Source organism: Triticum dicoccoides, chromosome 7B (assembly GCF_002162155.2).
Source record: "Triticum dicoccoides isolate Atlit2015 ecotype Zavitan chromosome 7B, WEW_v2.0, whole genome shotgun sequence".
Classification (NCBI taxonomy): domain Eukaryota; kingdom Viridiplantae; phylum Streptophyta; class Magnoliopsida; order Poales; family Poaceae; genus Triticum; species Triticum dicoccoides.
In genome coordinates, this window is record NC_041393.1 from 676670459 (window position 1) to 676693628 (window position 23170).

Sequence of the window (23170 nt, forward strand, 5' to 3'; positions counted from 1 at the left end):
CCTGAAAATGTCAAAACCGTTTTAATCAAACCCTGACTGGTTTAGTGTCACATCAGAAGCGGTTTTGCAAGGTGGATTGTGATTTGGCACATATGTGTTGGTGACGTGGCAGTTGGTCGAGCGGTTAAGTTCTAGTGTTCCCTTGTTCGCCTGTTCGCCCGAAGCAGAAGCACCCCAGCCACCGTCGTCATCGCCGCCGCCGCCACACCCCCACCACCTTCTCCGTTAACGGCCGCCATCGACGGCCGCCGTCGACTGCCGCCGTCAATCGCTAGCCCCTGGCCGTCGATTTCGCATGGAATAAAGAAAGTGTGCGGCTGCCCATCAAGTTGTTAGGGCTACGTCGCCGTCGACGGCGGTTGGGCCGCCGTCGTCAACCGCGGCGACTCCATATCCATTGGATTGAAGCTATGGCCGCAGGTATGTTCGTCCGTCAAGCTATTCTTCCTGCTTCGTGACAACATGTGTGGTTGTTCCTGATGTCGTTCGTATATATGAAAAAAGGCTCTATTTTGTGGATGATCGCCAGATGTTTTGGAAGAAAGTAGGTTCTTTTATATAGATTCATTGATGATTGGGTTGAAATAACTGAGTATAGCGATTTTGACTGCATTTTGGCTAGGCGATAGTGGTAACTCTGATTTATACAGAATTTTAACTCTGTATTAACTCTGTATTTGACCGAACAAATGTTAACTTTGTATTTAACTGAATATTTACACTTTGTTAGTTACTTGCACGTCGATTCTGCATTTAACTTTGTATTTGAGAGGAAAGATGGTCTGAATATTTGAAATCTGTCAGTTACTTGGACTATAATTTGACTGAATAATTGGACTATACAGCTAACCAGAAATATCTCTGAATTTGCAGCTTCTTTGGATCCTCCCGATCCACTTGATTACATGTATGTGAGATTCCATTACTTCGGCTATTTTGTGAGGAAGGATGGACATGTTGATTACCCAGGAGAGATACAAGTAGAGATGTTTATTCCAAGAGACATGCTAAGTTATGCAGAATTGTGTTTATATGCTGAAGATTTGCATCGAGTAGAAAGAGGTCACTGCAAAGGAAACTATACCTACAAGCTGCACTGGTTAGTTCCAGGGGAAAACCTGTCAAATGGACTTCTTTTTCTGCAAGACAATGATTCAGTTGCACAAGTGGACAATGCAATTTCATATGGTGATTTTGCTGACATTTACGTGGAGGAGTTGGAGCATGTAGGTGAGTCTGATCTGCACATTATGGAAGCAATTCAAGAGCATTTTGAGCAGGAGGACACATGTCAGAGGGAGACTGCATATAGTTATGAAGCTTTGGTCACAGTTGCTGTTGGTGAAACTTACTCCGGGCATAGAGGGACAAGAATGCCATTGATTGATGTGCAGTTTGTAGGAACAAATGTTGTTGATGAGATGATATTAACACATATGGCTAGTGCTGCAGAAGAAGAAGCAAATGCAAAATCCTCCCCTAATGCAGTTACTAGTAGACCTGCTAAGTTGCCAGTCAGGAGAAGTTCTACAAGTCAAACGGTGGCACCTGAAGCAACAGCAACACCACCACCTGAAGCAACAACAACTACAACTGAAGCACAAGCAGCTGCAACTGAAACAACATCTACTGCATTTGAAGCACAAGTTGATGCATCAGAAGCACCCGGGAGGGTTAATAAACTAAATAGAGCTCCAATGGAAAATGCAGATGAGGAGGGTGAGGATGAGAGTGACCTGGACTATGAACCTGGCTCTGAGTGCAGCTCTGCTGAAGAATCGGAAGCAGAGCAGGTGAGAAAACTAGCAAGAGAAATTAGGAGGCAAAAAAGGGCTAAGAAACTAGGGAAGGGAGTTGGTCCTGTAGTCAAAGATGACAATGTCATTGAAGGTGCATCTGGTGATGAAGATTTGGATGGAGGCAATGATGTGGATGAGTTTGAGTCAGACGATGATTGCTCATATGATGAAGAGAGTGATGGAGAGGGAGGGACAAGCCTGTTGAGGAAACAAAGTCAATTGAAAAGATTTGATAGCAAGGCAGAAATCCCTTCCTTTCAGCTAGGTATGGTTTTCAGAGGGAGAACTCAAATGAAGAAAGCACTGATAAACTATGGTATCAAAACACATAGGCATATAGGCTTTACAAAAGATGAAAACAACAAGGTGAGGGCACATTGTACTTGGCCTGGATGCAAGTGGATGATATATGCATCTAAAACATCTAGAAACAAATGGATGCAAGTTTCCACATTTATAGATGACCACAACTGCATTCCTCGAAGAGACAATAAACTGGTTACCTCTACTGTCATTGCAAAGAGATATGGTAGGCTAATAAAATCAAATCCAAGTTGGAAGTTGGAGGAAATAAAGAAAACTGTGCTCATTGAAATGTTTGCAGATGTGACCATTGCACAATGCAAAAGGGCTAAGAGGATGGTCCTTTCAAAGTTACTGGATTCCTCGAAAGGAGAATATTCCAAGGTGTTTGACTATCAACTAGAGCTACTAAGGTCAAACCCAGGAAGCACCGTTGCGGTGAAATTGGACCAAGATGAGAAGGACGACACTCATGTGTTCCAAAGATTTTACATCTGCTTTGATGCAAGCAAAAAGGGGTTTCTTGCTGGTTGTAAACAAGTCATAGGTCTTGATGGATGTTTTTTTAAGGGTGCATGTTATGGTCAGCTGCTTTGTGCTCTGGGTAGAGATGCAAATAATCAAATGTACCCCATAGCATGGGCCATTGTGGAGAAGGAGACTTACCCGTCATGGTTTTGGTTCCTTGCAAAGCTCAATAAAGATTTGAAGATCAAGAATGAGGGTGATGGCTGGGTGTTTACATCAGATCAACAGAAGGGCCTGATTGGTGCTATAGAGGATATTTTCCCTAAGTCAGAGCATAGGATGTGTGCAAGGCACATATATGCAAACTGGAAAAAAAAGCACCCAGATCATGATCTACAGAAGAGGTTTTGGAGGTGTGCTAAGTCTTCGAATAGATCTATATTCAACTATAATAGAGCAAGACTTGCACAGTTTACTGTTGAAGGTGCAAAGGACATGATGAATACTGCTCCAGAGCATTGGTGTAGGGCATACATGAAGCTAGGCTCCAACTGCGACTCAGTGGATAATAACATGTGTGAGTCCTTTAATAATTGGATCTTGGAAGCAAGGTATCTCCCATGCATCTCTATGCTAGAGTGGATCAGACAGAAGAACATGGTGAGGATACAAGAAAATAGAACTAAAGCTGAGAAATGGGAAGGGGCCGTTTGTCCTAATGTATTCAAAAAACTGAAACAGAACATCAAGAGATCAGGAAATTGTGATGTCCTCTGGAATGGCAAAGAGGGGTTTGAGGTACTTGAACATGAGAAGTTCAAATTCACTTTGAACTTGGATGCATGGACATGCTCATGCAGATACTGGCAACTTTCTGGCCTGCCATGTTGTCACGCAATAAGTGCTATCTACAAAACTGGCAGGAAAATAGATGATTACATTGCCAAGTGCTACTCTATTGAAGTGTACAACAAAATATATTCCCACTGTTTGGAACCCTTGGAGGGGGAAGAAAGTTGGCCAAGATCAGATCGAGTAAAGCCTGCACCTCCAGGGTACATTAGCTTGCCAGGCAGGCCAAAGACAGAGAGACGAAGAGAGGAGGGAGAAGCACCAAAGGGAATAAGATGAGGAAGATAGGAGGGACAATAACATGCAGTTCATGCCATAGGACAGGTCACAACATGAAATCTTGCACAAACAATGGAGCAGGCAAGCACCAGGGCAATTCACATATTGTGAGAGATGCTGCAAGGAAAAGAAAACAAGACAAAGATGCAATGGAGGCAGAAAATGCGAAGAAAGCAAAGGTACGATTTAATACTAGAGTAAAATGACTGACTATTATTGTTCACAATTAAATTGAGGCAAAGTGACTTTTTAAACATTTTGTAGGCAGCAGTTGAGGCTGCAAATGCAAAGAAGGAAAAGGGGATTGCACAGTCAAGTTCTCAACCACATGTTCAAATTCATGAAAATTTAACAAGTTCTCAGCCAAGCAGGCAGGGCAAGTCACAAGCAGGAGTTCGTGATGTCCCAGCCAAGCAAGCAGGGCAAAATGTTAAGAAATCAATGGTATATTTTTTGTAACTATTTTCTTATTTATTTTTTACCATGAGTTCCTGATTTCTATAACATAATATCTTATATTTCACAATCTTCACATAGCAGGGCAAGTCAAAAGCTGGAGCAAGCCAAGCAGGCAGGGCGAAACACTCAAGCATGCATAGGAAATCCACAAATGTTGGTGGTTCACAGCCAGCAATCAGCCAGATGAAATCCACACAGGGGGGAACAAGCAGCAGCTCACAACCCAATGTTCCCAAGCATTGTGTGTTCAACTTGGTAGCATACAAGAAGGCCTTAGAGAGCAAGAAAGGACCATCCATTTGAAATTTCCTGCTTTTTTTTCTGTTGCTGTCAAGTACTCTGAATTGTGCTCATGTACTCTAAATTAGTTTATGTGAAGAGCCAATGTCCAGATGTTTATTTCAGCAAGATCGGAACATGTATGATCTTTTTGGAACTATTTATCTACTCTGAATTATGGTGTATTGTGAAGTACATGATCTATGATCTTTTGGAACATCTACCAATCCGTTGTTATTTACTGTCACTGAAAATGCACAAGATCATCTATCAATCCGTTGTTATTTACTATCACTCAAAATGCACAAGATGTGTTGCTTGCTGTACATATATAAGAAAGAAAGCTAGTACTGAACATGCACTGTCACTTCTTTGTACTATCACTTAAATAGATATTAAAATTTTCTTTCAGATCATCTATAGTCAGATTGCAAACGATTGTACTGTGTAAGCCAGTACTGAAGATAGCATATTTTCCTTCAGTTGGTCTACAGTCACATAGCAAATCAGATAGCAAAAAATTTCTACTTTGTAAGCCAGTACTGAACAAAAGGAAGTTGCTTACAAACACCCAGTACTGGACAAAATGAAGTTGCTTACAAACAAGAAGTAACATACAAAATTTTGAACTCCACAAACATTTCTAAATTATTCAATTTTCTGAACAACATTTCTAAATCTTTCCAATTTCCTATGCATTTCTTCTTCTACTTCTGCTGCGTTCTTGAACTGCATCTCATGCACAAAAGACCTCATGCCCATCTCCACATCTACAGCCTTGTCCATGAGAGCTTCAACTTAGATTCAAGATTCTGCCAACTGTTTCTTCTCTGTTTTCAGATGATACACAATATCACGCAAGTCACCAACCAGCGAATTCAGAAATGGAGTATTTGGATCGTCATGCCACTCAAAAAACATGCAGTCCACACCCTGACATTTCATTGAACTCAGCAAACAATGGAAAGACCTCCCAGAAAAATCAGCAAGAACACACTTTCGATTTCCGCAATTGTAGCACATGCGCGTTGGGTTCTTCACACTCCAGGAAATCCATCGGGGTGCTTCCACTCTGCAGCCGCGCAAGTTTTGGGGCTCGTAATGCAGCGGACCCTGCCGATATGGCACCGGCGATTGCGCCGCCGCCGCCGCCGTACCAGCGGAATATGACGTGCGGCCAGCAGAGGAGCTCGCTGAGAAGCTTGCGGATGAGGTCATGGAGTGGAGCCGATTCAAGAGCACGAACGTGATTGGGATTTAGGGTTCGAACGAGATGGCAGAGAACTTGGGGAATTTTTGTCCGTGGCTGCTAGTTACAGCAAGAGCAGCGTATGCAGTGACACGCCAGCGCCAAGTAATCAACAAGTAAACGAAAACCACCTTGCAAAACCGCTTCTGATGTGACACTAAACCAGTCAGGGTTTGATTAAAACGGTTTTGACATTTTCAGGGTTAAAATCATACCAAAATTGACTTTGGGGGGTTATGGATACATTGAGATGGATTTGGAGGTGAAAACCTTCGGCGTGGCGCCGCGGCCCAAAGGCCGAACCCTTGCCTCTGTCGCCAAACCCTCGCCTCCCGATCCCGTACCCTGCCAGCAGAGGTTCAGGCACGGCGGCACCGGCGGTGAGCTACCGCCTCCCACCTTCCGGACTCCACGGAGGCTCTGTCCCCGAGGGTGCGTCGTCGATCCGGCCGCCCCCGACTCCGCCGCCGCCGCCCAGGTTGGGTCCAGCCTCCGCTCCCCCCTGCTTACCCCCCTCCTGTTTGGCTTGAAAGCCTGATGTCCTCTCTGTTTCGTGCCTGGATTGCTAGGTGTTTACATGTGGATAGGCATCTATTGTCCTAGTATAATATTCTCATCACCCTGATTGCACAATGGTGCTGTTACATTGCTCTGTTTGCTATTGCATAGAATATTTAGCCCATGCCTCCCCACCTGGAAATTAACCACGGATACACTTGTGGAAATACATAGAGATGAATAGATCAATCACATATGGATTATGAATGGTCTCATGGTTGCATATGAATCAAATAGCCTTGAAACTTGTTTTTGAGTTTTTTTTTTGTGGGTGAAAATTGTTTTTGAGTGTCAGCGAAGCCGATTGTTATCCTAGTATTTCTATTGCTCATCAGAGCTATATACTAGGCTTATGGCATCTGCTGAAACAAGCTGACTAGTACTTTAATGTTCTGACATTAAGCGTCCCGGGTCCTAGCTTCGCACCGCCCCTCCTGAAATCTCTGGACCTGCCCTGCGTCATGGGCGCCGGAGGCAAGGGATATAAGGCCCCCGCCCTGCAGCTGGAGAAGCTGCTCGCGCTCGGCCTCGACCAGCGCACGGCGGAGAACGCGCTTGTCAACAGCAAGGTCACCACCAACCTAGCCGCTGTCATAGCCGAGGTAAAACTATTGTGTTTGTTTTTCATCATTGCTTACAGTATGTCGCCTTACTATTTTGTTTCCGCCATTTTGTGGTGCAAGTTAAATCAGTGTCATTTATCTCTTCAAAGCATACATTGTTTCCCCTTTTAACTGGATTTGCCTATGAACAGGCTGGTATCAGTTGGTGTGACAAGTCAGTAGGAAATCCTTTGTATGCCGTAAGTATCTTTATCAGTTTTTTCTCTGCTCTATACATTTGAGGATTTTTTGTGTGACTTATGAGGATGCACTTGCTCGTGGATGAAATAGGTTGCCACTAAATACCCAAACAATGCGCTTGTCCATCGTCCTGCTCTCATCGACTATATCGTGTCCATGAAGGTGATATCTGCCACCTTTTTTCATTCTTCGTTTTGCATTTTCGGGAGTGCGCATGAAGAATGGACACTTTGTTTCAGAGCTCATGTGTCTTAGTTTTGTTAATCTGAAGTATTTCGTTATGTCACTATTTTTCAGATAAAGAACCCTGCACAGCTAGACGCTGCTCTGTCATTTCTTAATAATGTTGGTCCTGATCCTTTGGATACTGGGAAGTTTGAAGAAGCCTGTGGTGTAGGTATGTTTTTGGCAACAACAATATATACGCTTCTAACAATTTTAACTAATGCATGGCACATTCACGGACTGGACACTAAGAGCATGCACAGTGCAAGTTCTTAGAGAGATGTCCAGAAATATAAACCATTTTTTTACTTGCCACGTACTATAGTCTTCGTGCTTATATTGATGGATGAGTGCTTGATTAGGCACCAATGTTTAGGAGGTGCTTATGAGTTTAACTAGTACTGTTAATATTATACTCCCTCCGTCCCAAAATTCTTGTCTTACATTTGTCTATATACGGATGTATCTAACACTAAAACGACTAGATATATCGGTATTTAGACAAATCTAAGACAAGAATTTTGAGACGGAGGGAGTATAAAAAATCTCTGGAGTAGATGTAGTTCACATATTTGCTTAGTGATGTGGCAACATTCTCTGTATGAACTCGCACATAAACACCTTTCAGTCTACATGCCCTAAGAAAGTCTATGTTGGTGACTCGATAATGTGGTTGTTTGGATGCTACAATAATATAGGGAAAGTTTGCATTTTGATGATCAGATATGAAAGGAACACCTTTCTCTGAAGCAGCATATTCAGTCAATTCTTTCAATTGGCCGCCTTATTGATTGGAGTGCAATGTGTAACTGCAGGCGTGGTTGTTTCAATTGAAGAGATTCATTCAACTGTCACCAAGGTTCTACATGAAAATATGGAAGCTATATTGGAGCAGCGTTATCATATAAATGGTTGTCATCCAGTTCACCTTTGTATTACACATTTTTTGATTTGTTACTTGAGGGAACCCATCCTTTATCCTGCTCTATCCTTCTTCCAGTTGGTAACCTATGCGGACAGGTTAGGAAGAGACACCCCTGGGGTGATGCTAAGGCGACAAAGGTGCAAAACAATTGCTATAGATAAAGCACTTGACTTATTTCTGTTGTATTAACTTCATTTAACCCTCTTCATATTTTGCTCATACAGGAGGAGATCGAGAAAAGGCTTGCAGAGATACTAGGTCCAAAGACGGAAGCTGACAATGTAAAACCAGTAAAAACGAAGAAAGGAAAACCAGCAAAAGCTGAGGTTGGTGCGCTGAAGTAGAGCCTTTGGGGTTTAAAGTAGGCGATTTGATTATTAATTAGCTATCTGTGCTTTCTTTGAAATCCAGGAGAAAGTGGTTGCAGTAGTTACTGCTGCCCCACCATCTGAGGACCTGAATCCATACTCGCATTTTCCTGAGCCGGCAGAAAATAACAAGGTATCGTAAACTGTTGAGTTAAATAGATTAAATATCTGTTGTAGTTATGCACATAAATTCTGCACAGACTGTTCTCTGATATCCCCATGACGTTAGTATTGTTCTTCTAAGCGCTATGATTGGCTGTTCTGTTGGTTGTCACTTGTAAGAAATGGACTTAAGTGGTTTTGATTTCTTTGTGACCTAGGTTCATACAGAAATATTCTTCAGCGATGGGAACATATGGAGGGCGCATAACACAAAGGAGATTTTGGAGAAACATCTTAGGGCAACCGGTGGAAAAGTGACGACCCGTTTCCCTCCAGAACCTAATGGATATCTTCATATCGGTCATGCCAAGGTTTTTATAATCTTCTTGAAAAGCATTTCCATATATACCACTTCCATGAAAAATGGAATATTATACTTGCATTCTTCATCTGGTCCAGGCTATGTTTATTGATTTTGGACTGGCTAAAGAGTGGAATGGCAATTGTTATCTTAGGTTACATATGTTTTTTTTTTCAATTTGGAACAGTCTTTTCCTCCTTGCCATGCTTGAAATTATGTTTCTCCTGGCTATGTTTACTGATTTTGTACCAACTACTTATTTTAGTCATGTCTGTCCTGATCAAATAGTGCTTTTTTGCCGGAAATGACCAAATATTGCTTGAAATTGTGATTCTTCTCTTACATTATATACTGCATCTATTTGATTATATATTTCCATCTTCATTCTAGATTTCTGATTATTTCTGCTTGCTCTAAAAATTCTTGCGTAGAATTCTTGCTGCTTTAGTTCTTCTGCATTCTCATTCACCGATTCACGACAAAATGAAGTCATGCCTAACTGAACAACAGGTTTGATGACACAAACCCAGAAGCTGAAAAGAAGGAATATATAGACCACATTCAGGAGATAGTTCATTGGCTGGGATGGGAGCCCTACAAAGTTACATATACAAGTGATTATTTTCAAGCTTTGTATGAGCACGCCGTTGAGTTACTTCGGAAAGGGCTAGCCTATGTGGATCACCAGGTTCTTTTTCTCTCCGCCTTTATTTATCATGGTAGAAGATTCAAAAGGAGGAAATTAGCATGTATATCGAGTCCTTGAGAAATAAAATGTGCAAATGCTGACTGGTATATGATTTCCAGACTGCAGAACAAATCAGGAAAGACAGGGAAACGAATACGGATAGTCCATGGAGGGATAGGCCTATTGAAGAGTCACTGCAATTATTCGAAGACATGACGTGGGCTGATTGCTGAGGGCGCAGCAACTCTCCGAATGAAGCAGGACATGCAGAATGATACCAGAAACATGTACGACTTAATTGCATACAGAATAAAAGTAAGTTGCAAACCTCGTTTTGTGAATTGAATGGCCATATCTTATCGGTACATAACTAATCATTTGATGCCACATAGTTCACCCCTCATCCGCATGCTGGTGACAAGTGGTGTATCTATCCAAGCTATGATTATGCTCATTGCATGGTGGATTCACTTGAAAACATTACTCACTCGGTAATTTCCCCCTTTCTCAAAGTAGCTCTGGCTTCTTTAAACTATACCACGACTAACTGAGTGTGGTTATTCATTAGCTGTGCACGCTTGAGTTTGACGTACGCCGTCCATCATACTACTGGGTACTTGTTGCCTTGGGCTTGTACCAGCCATATGTTTGGGAGTATTCAAGGCTGAACATATCACATAATATTATGTCTAAAAGAAAGGTATGTTAATAATCGAGAAATCAGTATTACCCTGTTTGATCTATATTTATGGATACATTTTCCTTGTTCTGTTGCAGTTGAATCGGCTTGTGACAGAGAAGTGGGTAGACGGGTGGGATGATCCTCGTTTGTTAACACTGGCAGGACTGCGGCGACGGGGGGTGTCAGCAGCCACAATTAATTCATTTATCCGTGGAATGGGGATAACAAGAAGGTAAATGCATGGATGATAGTCAACAAACGGCTTTGCATGAACTGTGCTTTGTGCCAGGTGCACAATTGCAAAATCTCCGTTTCTGCTACTGATTGCCCTTGGTATTCTTTATATGTCCAGTGTCAATAGCTTAATTCCTGTCGACCGTCTTGAATATCACATCAGAGAAGAACTTAATAAAACAGCTTCTCGAGCCATGGTTGTTCTGCATCCTCTAAAGGTATGGCATCTGGTTCCTACTGCAAGTCACTCCATGTCTTCACTCTTCAGTCCTTAGAAGTCCCTAACACATTCATGGTGCCTCCTTTTGCTAAATTAGGTTGTAATAACTAACTTGGAAGATGGAAAAGTCATAGACCTTGATGGAAAGAAGTGGCCTGATGCTCCTGCTGATGAAGCTTCTGTTGGTGGTCCTTGTGTTGCAAAAGTAGGATAGCTAGAGGTCTTATGTGTAAAGTTGCAACTCTGTAAATATCCTATACAGGAGAGTGAATCGAGAGTGAGCTATTCCCGACCAAAACTTCCAGAGTACTCTTCCCCTCTTCTCCTCTCTTCTCCTCCAAACTCAAATCTCTAATCTTGGAGAGGATCCAGTGGGTGTGAATCAACATGGCATCAGAGCTTTGGCAAGATCCATCCCGGTGACGCTCGTGTGGACATTGCTGGGCGTTCGGGAGGTGAAGGCAGCGGGATTGAGACCCAGTACGGCGGTGGGGAGTCGAATCGGGGCTACCTGAAGAAGGTTGCGGGGCTCCCTGGATCAGAGAAAAGAGGAGCAGGAGGTAAGAGGTTGTTGTTGTTTCGATTTGGAGAAATAGGGGACTGCTGCTGCAGATTTGGGGAGGAAGAAGAGAGATTGAGGGCTGCTGCTGTGTGGTCTCTGAAAAGGGATAAAGGGATAGTAGAGAGCAGCAGAGAGCTTGTAAAGAAGAGAGATTGAGCACTGCTGCTGCTTTTCCTGCTGAGTGTGGAGGAATTGAAGATATGGCAGGCAATGGTAGTGCTCCAGGGGCAGTCACAGCAGGGGAGCTTGCTGCTGTCTTGCAGGCCATGGATGAGAAATATCAGCTGTTGTTTGATGCGATTAGCAAGCAAGCAGGGAACTCAAGATCAGAAGTGGAGGCAAAAGAGGAGATACATCCTTTGCAAATGCCCCATGTAAAATTAGAAGGACCAGAAAATTATGTGAGCTGGGCAGAGCATGCGGAGACCATCTTGGTTTCCAGGAAGCTTGAAGCTTACATTCTAGGCACAGTGGAGAAGCCTATGGATGAGAGTTCCAAAGAAGGTCAGAAGTGGAAGATGACAAATGCACTAGTGAGGGCGTGGTTATTGAGCTCTCTATCACCTCAGATTGCCAAACAAGTTGAAAGGATTAAAGAAGCTTCTGAAATTTGGAGGTTATTGAAAGGGACATTCTCAGGAGTAGGAAACAAAATGCTTGCTTGCAAGATTCAAAAGGAGTTACAAGATTTGTGCCAAGGCGAGAAGACGGTGGTTGACTATGTTTCTGAACTAAAACGACTTTGGAGCGATCTGGATTATTATGATCCAATCGAGATGGAGTGTGGCAAATGTATTGAAAAATACAATAAATGGACAGAGAGAAGGCGTTTTAGGGATTTTCTGAATGGACTTAATCCCAAATTTGAGAATAGGAGGGCAACACTTTATGGCAGTGGCAAGTTACCTCCTTTGGAGCAAGCGATATCTGCGATCATTAGCGAGGAGACACGCCTGAAATTGGAGGTTGGAGGACTATCTATGCAGGGCATAGCACAGAGGCGTTCAGCCCTTCTTGTCACAGAAAATGCAAATAACCAACGGTTTGGGTTGAACACATCCGAAAGAAATTGCTTTGAGTGTGGCCAGCCAGGGCATATAAGATCATCTTGTCCTCAATTATTTGGGAGTGGACGTGGAAGAGGTCAAAACTGGCGCGGCAGAGGTCGTGGACGGGGGCTTGGTGGGCGTGGTATTGGTTTTTTGCCGTGCAGCAGGCAGGGCAAATGCCTCGGTTATGGTAGATGAACACTCTCAAAATGTGAACGTGGAAATGAGCGCGGATGACTGGGAGAAGTGGCAGCAATTTAAAGGGTTAAGGTTAGGTGATAAGCAAACTACTGAAGCGCCCACGACACCATCCTCTGCCGCATCTGCAAATTTTAGTGGTAACATTCCTAATGCTCATACTTCTAATTTTCGTGATGCACCATGGTTAATAGATTCTGGTGCATCTAGACATATGGCTGGTTCACACAAGAAATTTACTAATTATGTCCGCGAATTGAGAGGGCAAAGTGTAAAGTTGGCTGATGGTTCCACACAAACTATTATGGGTTCAGGGACACTCATGTGTAACTCTAATATGCCCCTCTCATCTGTGCTACATGTTCCTTCGTTTCCAATTAACCTTCTGTCTATAAGCTGCATTACAAGTGAGTTGAATTGTGTTGTCATCTTTTTCCCATCATGGTGTTTAATTCAGGAACTTGGGACTGGAAGAAGACTTGGGACAGGGAGCATGCATGATGGATTGTATTATTTGGATGATAATACATCACCAGCTGTCGCTGCTGCTCTATCCTCTTCACCACTTGAAGAATTTATGCTACAACACCGAAGACTTGGGCATATGTCTTTTGTTATTCTGGGTCAGCTTTACCCTAATCTCTTTAATAAAGTTAGAAAGGAGGACTTGGTATGTGATGCTTGCCTATATGGAAAGCAAATCCGCAGCACTTATATTCTATCTGATCATAGAAGTGATGTCCCACTTCAGACAATACACTCTGATGTGTGGGGTCCTAGTGGAGTAGTGTCTATCAATGGATATCGTTATTTTGTTACCTTTATTGACTGTTGTACTAGGACCACTTGGGTGTATGTGTTGAGGAACAAAAATGATGTATTTGAATGCTTTAGAGATTTTCATAATATGATTATGACTCAGTATGATGCATGTGTTAAGGTATTTAGGACTGATAATGGCACAGAGTATATAAATAGAGAGTTTGATGGTTATTTGTCGAGCTTTGGAATAATGCATCAGACTACCTGTCCGGGTACCTCTGAGCAGAATGGCTTAGCTGAGAGAAAGAATAGGCATTTGTTAGAGGTAACCCGTTGTATGATGATGGCTATGAATGTTCCTAAGTTCTTATGGAATGAGGCAGTAATGACAGCAGCATACCTAATTAATAGAATGCCATCTAGAGTCCTTGGGTACAAGACGCCAATAGAGTGTTTAACTGGCAAGACTTCTTATGTAGTTCCGCCAAAGGTGTTCGGGTGTATGTGTTTTGTGAAAGATTACAGGCCATCTGTTGGAAAGTTAGATCCAAGGGCTTTGAAGTGTGTGTTTGTGGGGTATTCTGGGAAGCAGAAGGGCTATAAGTGTTGGTGCCCATCAGAAAAGCGAATGTTCGTGAGCATGGATGTAATCTTCAGGGAACACATACCAATTTATGGAGAACCTGTAGATTTAACTGATGTATTTCCTGATCTGTTTCCTAGTGATGTTTCAGACCCGGGCAACAAGGCAGGGGGAGAAAAAGGAGAAGAGAGCAACTCTACACCATCAAAGCAAGTGGTGGTTGGAGCAATACCACTTGAGGACGGGAATGATGATAGAGATGTTGATCTTAGAGGAGGGCAAGAGCAGATGCAAGGGGAGCAACAAGATACATCAACTGAGGCTACACGGTGGTCAAGGCCGAATGAAGAACAAAATCTACAGGTATATACACGAAGACGTAAACCTGAGGAAGAACAAGTGCAAGGGGAGGAAATCAGTTTAAGGGAGGATGATTCAGAAGCAAAAATTCAATCCGACATGCATGATTCAAGTTCACAACCATCAGCTTCACCTCATACTACATTACCATTCTCCACAAGCGATGGTACAGCTCCTCTCACTTATGATGACTTAGATGTTCATATTGCTCATAGAAAGCAACCTCGCACTACTGCTGGAAAATTGCCCTCTAAATTTGCCCCATATGATATCTCCAATTATGTTTCATACTCTTCTGTCGGGCCCCTATATAAGTCATTTATAGCTTCCTTGCATTCCGCTGTACCTATACCACGTGACTGGCAGGAAGCGAAGCAATATCTAGAATGGAGGGCAGCAATGTTGGAGGAAATGGCGGCTCTTGATAAGAACCAAACATGGGTACTTACTTATCTACCTGGAGATAAGAAAGTTGTGGGTTGTAAATGGGTATTTACAATTAAGCAAGCTCCAAACGGTAAGGTGGAAAGATATAAGGCTAGGCTAGTAGCAAAAGGGTACAGTCAAACTTATGGGGTGGATTATGATGAAATGTTTGCTCCGGTAGCAAAATTGAGTACTGTCAGGACTTTAATCTCGATAGCTGCAAATCATAAGTGGAAATTGTTCCAGATGGATGTTAAAAATGCTTTTCTTCACGGAGATCTACAAGAGGAGGTTTATATGGAAATTCCTCCTGGTTTTAGTAGCCAGGAAACAGAGGGTAAAGTGTGTCGGTTAAGAAAATCCCTCTACGGACTGAAACAGTCTCCTAGGGCATGGTTTGGAAGGTTCCGGAAGGAAATATGTTCCATGGGGTATAGACAAAGCAATGCAGATCATACCCTGTTCTTTAAATGTCAGCGTGATCAGATCACGATTCTTCTTGTTTATGTAGATGACATGGTGATTACAGGCAACAATGAGGTGGAGATATCTCACTTGAAGAAGATGCTAGCAAAGTCATTTGAAGTCAAGGACATGGGATATCTTCACTACTTCTTGGGCATTGAAGTTGCATATGGCCCAAAAGGTATTTATCTCTCACGAAGAAAATATGTGCTTGATTTAATTGAGGAGACGGGGATGCTAGGATGTAAACCTGCAGTTACTCCAATAGAACAGAATCATCGAATCATGGCAGATGGTGGTGATCCCGTTGATAGGCACCAATACTAGAGGCTAGTTGGGCGATTAATCTATCTATCACATACAAGACCTGATATTGCGTATGCTGTTAGTGTCGTAAGCAGATATATGCATGACCCAAGGACTAGCCACTTAGATGTTGTGAATAGAATTCTAAGATACTTAAAGAGTTGTCCTGGGAAAGGAATCTTGTTCTCTAATCATGGACATCTGAGGGTAGAGGGTTACACCGATGCGGACTGGGTCGGATGCTTAGATGATAGACGTTCAACTTCGGGCTACTGCATGTTTGTGGGAGGAAATCTGGTTAGTTGGAGAAGCAAGAAGCAGAGTGTCGTGGCTCGCTCGACAGCAGAAGCGGAATTTAGGTCCATGGCCTCGGGTTTGTGTGAACTAATGTGGTTGAAAACCTTACTAACCGAGTTGCAGCCGTGGACTGATGCATCTATTCAGGTTTATTGTGATAATCAAGCCACAATTAACATAGTGAATAACCCAGTTTATCATGATAGAACTAAACATATTGAGATAGATAGGCACTTCATCCGAGAGAAATTAGATGAAGGGTTATTCCAAATTAGTTATATTAAGTCTATAGATCAGCTTGCAGATTTATTAACAAAAGGAATAGGTGTTGTATCATTTATGAGGATTTGTAACAAGATGGGGCTTATTGACATCTTTGCCCCATCTTGAGGGGGAGTGTTGGTGGTCCTTGTGTTGCAAAAGTAGGATAGCTAGAGGTCTTATGTGTAAAGTTGCAACTCTGTAAATATCCTATACAGGAGAGTGAATCGAGAGTGAGCTATTCCCGACCAAAACTTCCAGAGTACTCTTCCCCTCTTCTCCTCTCTTCTCCTCCAAACTCAAATCTCTAATCTTGGAGAGGATCCAGTGGGTGTGAATCAACAGCTTTGTCATACTACAAGGTGCCTCTCTTGTTCAGTATATGATGGGAAGAATAGGTGTTATTGCTATGGCACAAGTGGTTTAAAATTCTGTTTTAGGAATGCAGTAATGGAAATATTATACGTTTTACCTTATGTCCTTATGCATGCTTCATAATTTATAACACGTTACCTTTTGACAGGTTCCTTTCTCAAGAACTGTCTACATTGAAAAAACTGATTTTCGCCTTGAGGACTCGAAAGACTATTATGGGCTAGCTCCTGGTAAATCCGCCCTGCTAAGGTAATTGAGTCAGAACTACTGTTCTTTTGTGGAGAAAGTTGATCTGGATTTAGTTGACTATTCATAGTTCACCTACTCCGCATCGGCACAAATTTACAGTATGGTACTTGTCAATTTAATTGCTAGCTATGCGTTCCCGATAAAATGCACAGAGGTTATTCATGGCGATAACCCAGATGAGATTGTTGAGATTCGAGCTGAGTATGACCCCTCAAAGACCTCTAAACCCAAGGTAACTGGTCACTTAAATCCTTACATTCAAATCTGAAGATTCTAGTTAGGGAGTTGGGACACAATGAAGATATGCTGACTTGGTTTGCAATTCGTTCAGGGTGTTCTGCACTGGGTTGCCGAGCCAGCGCCTGGAGTTGAACCGTTAAAGGTGGAAATAAGACTGTTTGAGAAACTGTTCTTATCAGAGGTATAGTTTTGCTCGCCGCTCTTGCTGTCTGTCATTACAACAGACGTGTGTAGGACTTGAAAGTCACTCCCTTGTGAATGCATTTCTTGCCCTCGTAGAATCCTGCCGGGCTGGAGGATAAAGAGCCGGAGGGTACAGCCTGGCTGCGCGATCTCAACCCGCACTCGAAGGAGGTCGTGAAGGGTGCGTACGCCGTGCCATCGCTTGCGACCGTGGTTGTGGGCGACAAGTTCCAGTTTGAGCGGCTCGGTAAGAAATCTTCTGAACCTATCTCTCTGTAATTGCCAGCGCTGTATCCGTTGATTCATGCGGCTGACTGACTGACCGTGCTCGAATGAACGTGATGTGAATCCCAGGCTACTTTGCCGTGGACACGGACTCGACGCCCGAGGAGCTCGTGTTCAACAGGACCGTCACGCTGCGCGACTCCTATGGCAAGGGACCCAGGTGACTGCTGATTTAGTGATTGGGTTTTGGTTTTGCTTGGCTGCATACAGTACAGAGTACAGAGGTCGTGCTAACCGCAGAGAACTTGGTGATGCCATGGTACAAACATAGACAAGAGGCCTTTTTTGTTTTTGCATATTCTGGGCTTGTGATGCCTATTGTTGGATGATTAGATATGTATGTATGCTCACCCAAAAGGAGTGAGTAAAGAAAGGATCATCTTTCTCCTTGCTTCCGAAAAGCACCTGTTTCATGTTTCCTCCGGTGCTCACTTTGCCTCCCACCACAACAATAACATTGTGCTGCACCAAACAGCGGTTGTGAAGCAATAGTGTGGTGAATAAAGAAAACACAACAAATATTCAATAGGATATTGTAGCACTGAAGATATCGATAAGTAGATGGAGAGAAGAAGTGATTTGCAGAAAAATATCATTTTTATTTCTAAATTTTAGAACTTTGTGAAAACGTGCAATTTGATTTGCTGGGAAGAAAATGCAATATACATGTGATCCCACCCAAGAACAACAGTGTAGAACTTAAAATGCACGCATACCTACAACATCAATGAAAAGACACAGGACCACCCTCCCAGCGATTGAGTCAAGCGATGGTGGAGCTCCTGAGCTAGGTAGGGGCACACCCCGGCGTCGGCTGCCACCCCAACGCCGTCTCCACCCCCGGAGGCGGCGTCCACCTTCTCGTCGCGCGCTACTCCAGCCACGGCGACCACCCAGCCCGGTGTGCCCCGCAACGGCTTGAAGCTAGAGCACGGCCGCCACGTTCACGGTTTTTCTCCTTCGCCTACGGCTGGTTCTTTCAATCTCAGCTCTCTTCGATCTTTTGGTTGTTACTGCCTGTTCCTTTGATGCATGCCGCCCCTCCCACCTTGATGCATTCTAGTTCTTCTTTTTTCTACTTGCTTTGCTAGTTGTCTGTGTCTGCCCCATGGAAGGTGATCGGTTTCAGGATGTCATGCTCTATCGTTATGGCTGCGCCACTGTCGAGGCGATTGCTGGCCGACGACGCCCCGCCGGCGTGCGTGCCGTCGTTGCTCGCCGGACTTCTTTGCCTCCCTCCTGGTCAGTTTGGTTTGGTGGGTTTGCCAACGGCTACGAGGTCAGATGCGGCCAACCTGGCTGTTTTTTCTTCCGTGTCGCTCATGAATGAATCGCCAAGGAGATAGTTCTCCGTGATTGCTGGGCGTCCGGTTTGCTTCGTGTCAGGATGTCCCTTTCTTGCTTGTCTTTTCCTGCCCCAGCCTTGTCCTTACCGCCCGTCCGTTCTCCCACCTGGGTCTCTAACGCTGCCCTGCCTTCTATCCTAGGACCCCACCCAATGCACGCTTCTCGTGCCCAGGTTTCCAGGGATCCTGGGTCAGACTCGCAGGTTTCCCCCCTCTCTCTACAGCATGCGCATGATGGCAATCAAGTGCCTGGTGGTTTAGATACCCCGTATCCCCCCTCTCGCTGTCGCACCGGCCCGCTGCCCTATCGGGGGATGATCGAGGCCGCTCTCCTGTCGCTTCCCCTACCCCTGTTGCGCCTCCTGCCCGCCTCTCTACCTCCCCTGCCACCTCGCACGTCTCCCTATCCGATAGTCCGACCTCACCGCGCCATGCAACCTATAGGGACGCCCTGCTCTCGCATAAACCGGGGTTATCAGGATCTTTACGTGCCTCGCGCTCCGTAGCGTATCGCTTGCTTAGATACGGTAAGCCTGCTGACCTCCACCGGCGGTGCTACCGCTGCCTCTCCTATAGCCACAAGAGACGCGACTGCCGAGATCCAGCCGTTTGCTGGCTATGCCACCGGGTTGGCCACCTTAGCTTCCAATGCGACCTGCGCGTATACCCGTCTAACCCTAAGCCACCATACACTGCTACTAATACCAGCCCTCTCCCATCGCCACCCTCCACTACCCTCACCTCGAACCAGGCTCCTCCTTCCTCTCTTGCCATCATCCCCTTCTGCCCTAGCTTGCCTATCCTCGCCCCAGCCAGCCCCATGGAGCATGTGATCCAAGGCCGACCCACTTCGCTAGACGTCTACTTCCCCCTCAGCTCCGACCAAAACACCCTTTTTTGCCTCATCAACATTTCGCCGCCCAAAACCAACTTTCTGCCCTGGCTCCGGCGGGTGTTCCGGCAGAGGCTTGGGGTTGCCGCAATGCGCTTCGCTGGCTCCGCCGTGGGCACTGCCTTTGCCGTGTTCCAACGCGAAGAGGAGCAGGCCGCGTGTTGGGGAACGTAGTAATTTCAAAAAAATTCCTACGCACACGCAAGATCATGGTGATGCATAGCAACGAGAGGGGAGAGTGTTATCCACGTACCCTCGTAGACCGTAAGCGGAAGCGTTATGACAATGTGGTTGATGTAGTTGTACGTCTTCACGATCCAACCGATCCAAGTACCGAACGTACGGCACCTCCGAGTTCAGCACACGTTCAGCTCGATGACGATCCCCAGACTCCGATCCAGCAGGGTGTCGGGGATGAGTTCCGTCAGCACGACGGCATGGTGACGATGATGATGTTCTACCGACGCAGGGCTTCGCCTAAGCACCGCAACGATATGACCGAGGTGGAATATGGTAGAGGGGGGCACCGCACACGGCTAAGGAACGATCACGATGATCAACTTGTGTGTCTAGAGGTGCCCCCCTCCTCCGTATATAAAGGGGGGGAGGAGGAGGGGGCCGGCCAAGGGGGTGGCGCGCCCTAGGAGGGGGAAACCTACTCCAAGTAGGTTTGCCCCTCCCTTTCCTAGTCCAAGAAGGAGGGGGAAGGAAGGAGTGGGAGAGGGGAAAGGCAAGGGGGGCGCCCCCCCCCCCTTCCTTGTCCTATTCGGACTCAAGGGGAGGGGGGGCGCCTCTTGCCCTGGCCGGCCCCTCTCTCTCTCCACTAGGGCCCAACAAGGCCCATTAGTTCCCGGGGGGGTTCTGGTAACCCTCCGGCACTTCGGTTTTCTTCGAAATCACCCGGAACACTTCCGGTGTCCGAATATAGTCGTCCAATATGTCAATCTTTATGTCTCGACCATTTCGAGACTCCTCATCATGTCCGTGATCACATCCGGGACTCCGAACAACCTTCGGTACATCAAAACTTATAAACTCATAATAAAACTGTCATCGTAACGTTAAGCGTGCGGACCCTACGGGTTCGAGAACTATGTAGACATGACCTAGAACTGTTTCCGGTCAATAACCAATAGCGGAACCTGGATGCTCATATTGGCTCCTACATATTCTACGAAGATCTTTATCGGTCAAACTGCATAACAACATACGTTGTTCCCTTTGTCATTGGTATATTACTTGCCCGAGATTCGATCATCGGTATCCAATACCTAGTTCAATCTCGTTACCGGCAAGTCTCTTTACTCGTTACGTAATGCATCATTCCGTAACTAACTCATTAGCTACATTGCTTGCAAGGCTTATAGTGATGTGCATTACCGAGAGGGCCTAGAGATACCTCTCCGACAATCAGAGTGACAAATCCTAATATCGAAATATGCCAACCCAACATGTACCTTCGGAGACACCTGTAGAGCTCCTTTATAATCACCCAGTTACGTTGTGACGTTTGGTAGCACACAAAGTGTTCCTCCGGTAAACGGGAGTTGCATAATCTCATAGTCATAGGAAGATGTATAAGTCATGAAGAAAGCAATAGCAACATACTAAACGATCAAGTGCTAAGCTAACGGAATGGGTCAAGTCAATCACATCATTCTCCTAATGATGTGATCTCATTAATCAAATGACAACTCTTTTGTCCATGGCTAGGAAACTTAACCATCTTTGATTCACGAGCTAGTCAAGTAGAGGCATACTAGTGACACTATGTTTGTCTATGTATTCACACATGTATTATGTTTCCGGTTAATACAATTCTAGCATGAATAATAAACATTTATTCATGAATTAAGGAAATAAATAATAACTTTATTATTGCCTCTAGGGCATATTTCCTTCAGTCTCCCACTTGCACTAGAGTAAATAATCTAGTTCACATTACCACGTGATTTAACACCACTATTCACATCTATATGTGATTAATACCCATAATTCACATCGTCATGTGATCAACACCCAAAGGGTTTACTAGAGTCAATAATCTAGTTCACATCGCTATGTGATTAACACCCAAAGAGTACTAAGGTATGATCATGTTTTGCTCGTGAGAGAAGTTTAGTCAATGGGTCTGTCACATTCAAAGCCGTATGTATTTTGCAAATATTCTATGTCTACAATGCTCTGCATGGAGCTACTCTAGCTAATTGCTCCCACTTTCAATATGTATCCAGATTGAGACTTAGAGTCATATGGATCGGTGTAAAAGCTTGCACCGATGTAACTCTTTACGACGGGCTCTTTTATCACCTCCATAATCGAGAAGTATTTCCTTAGTCCTCACTAAGGATATTCTTGACCGCTGTCCAGTGATATACTATTAGATCAAAATTGTATTCCTTTGCCAAACACAGAGCAAGGTATACAATAGGTCTGGTTCACAGCATAGCATACTTTATAGAACCTATGACTGAGGCATAGGGAATGACTTTTCATTCTCTTTCTATTTTCTGCCATGGTCGGGTCTTGAGTCTTACTCAACTTCACACCTTGCAACACAGGCAAGAACTCCTTCTTTGACTGTTCCATTTTGAACTATTTCAAAAAAATTATCAAGGTATGTACTCATTGAAAAATCTTATCAAGCGTCTTGATCTATCTATATAGATCTTGATGCTCAATGTGTAAGTAGCTTCACTGAGGTCTTTCTTGGAAAAACTCCTTTCAAACACTCCTTTATGCTTTGCAGAATAATTCTACATTATTTCTGATCAACAATATGTCATTCACATATACTTATCAGAAATGTTGTAGAGCTCCCACTCACTTTCTTGTAAATACAAGCTTATCAAAAAGTCTGTATAAAACCATATGCTTTGATCAACTCATCAAAGCGTATATTCCAACTCCGAGAGGCTTGCATCAGTCCATAAATGGATCGCTGGAGCTTGCACACTTTGTTAGCACCTTTAGGATTGACAAAACCTTCTAGTTGCATCATATACAACTCTTCTTTAATAAATCCATTAAGGAATGCAGTTTTGACATCCTTTTGCCAGATTTCATAAAATGTGGCAATTGCTAACATGATTCGGACAGACTTAAGCATCGCTACAGTTGAGAAAATCTCATTGTAGTCAACACCTTGAACTTGTCGAAAACCTTTCGCAACAAGTCGAGCTTAGTAGATAGTAACACTACTATCAGTGTCCATCTTCCTCTTAAAGATCCATTTATTTAACATAGCTTGCTGATCATCGAGCAAGTCAATCAAAGTCCATACTTTGTTCTCATACATTGATCATATCTCAGATTTTATGGCCTCAAGCCATTTCGTGGAATCTGGGCTCATCATCGCTTCCTCATAGTTCGTAGGTTCATCATGGTCTAGTAACATGACTTCCAGAACATGATTATCATACCACTCTGGTGTGGATCTTATTCTGGTTGACCTACGAGGTTCGATAGTAACCTGAT

General features: G+C 44.0%; 2 protein-coding genes and 1 pseudogene across 2 annotated transcripts; all 3 read left to right on the forward strand.

The window, feature by feature from the left end:
• Nucleotides 1-253: 253 nt before the first annotated feature.
• Nucleotides 254-4658, forward strand: LOC119339141. Its single transcript, XM_037611292.1, has 4 exons — nucleotides 254-420; nucleotides 874-3880; nucleotides 3966-4145; nucleotides 4239-4658. Exons 1-2 carry the CDS (start codon nucleotides 411-413, stop codon nucleotides 3699-3701), a joined length of 2838 nt encoding a protein of 945 aa, XP_037467189.1. The 5' UTR covers nucleotides 254-410; the 3' UTR covers nucleotides 3702-3880; nucleotides 3966-4145; nucleotides 4239-4658.
• A 2020-nt stretch (nucleotides 4659-6678) lies between these two features.
• On the forward strand, nucleotides 6679-17828 carry LOC119335315 (annotated as a pseudogene).
• On the forward strand, nucleotides 11065-13548 carry LOC119335314. Its single transcript, XM_037607451.1, has 2 exons — nucleotides 11065-12803; nucleotides 13121-13548. Exon 1 carries the CDS (start codon nucleotides 11617-11619, stop codon nucleotides 12661-12663), a length of 1047 nt encoding a protein of 348 aa, XP_037463348.1. The 5' UTR covers nucleotides 11065-11616; the 3' UTR covers nucleotides 12664-12803; nucleotides 13121-13548.
• Nucleotides 17829-23170: the final 5342 nt, after the last annotated feature.

Bases quoted from the DNA above. Each gene is read 5' to 3' on its own strand.
- LOC119335314 (XM_037607451.1), top strand. From the start codon at position 11,617: ATGGCAGGCAATGGTAGTGCTCCAGGGGCAGTCACAGCAGGGGAGCTT.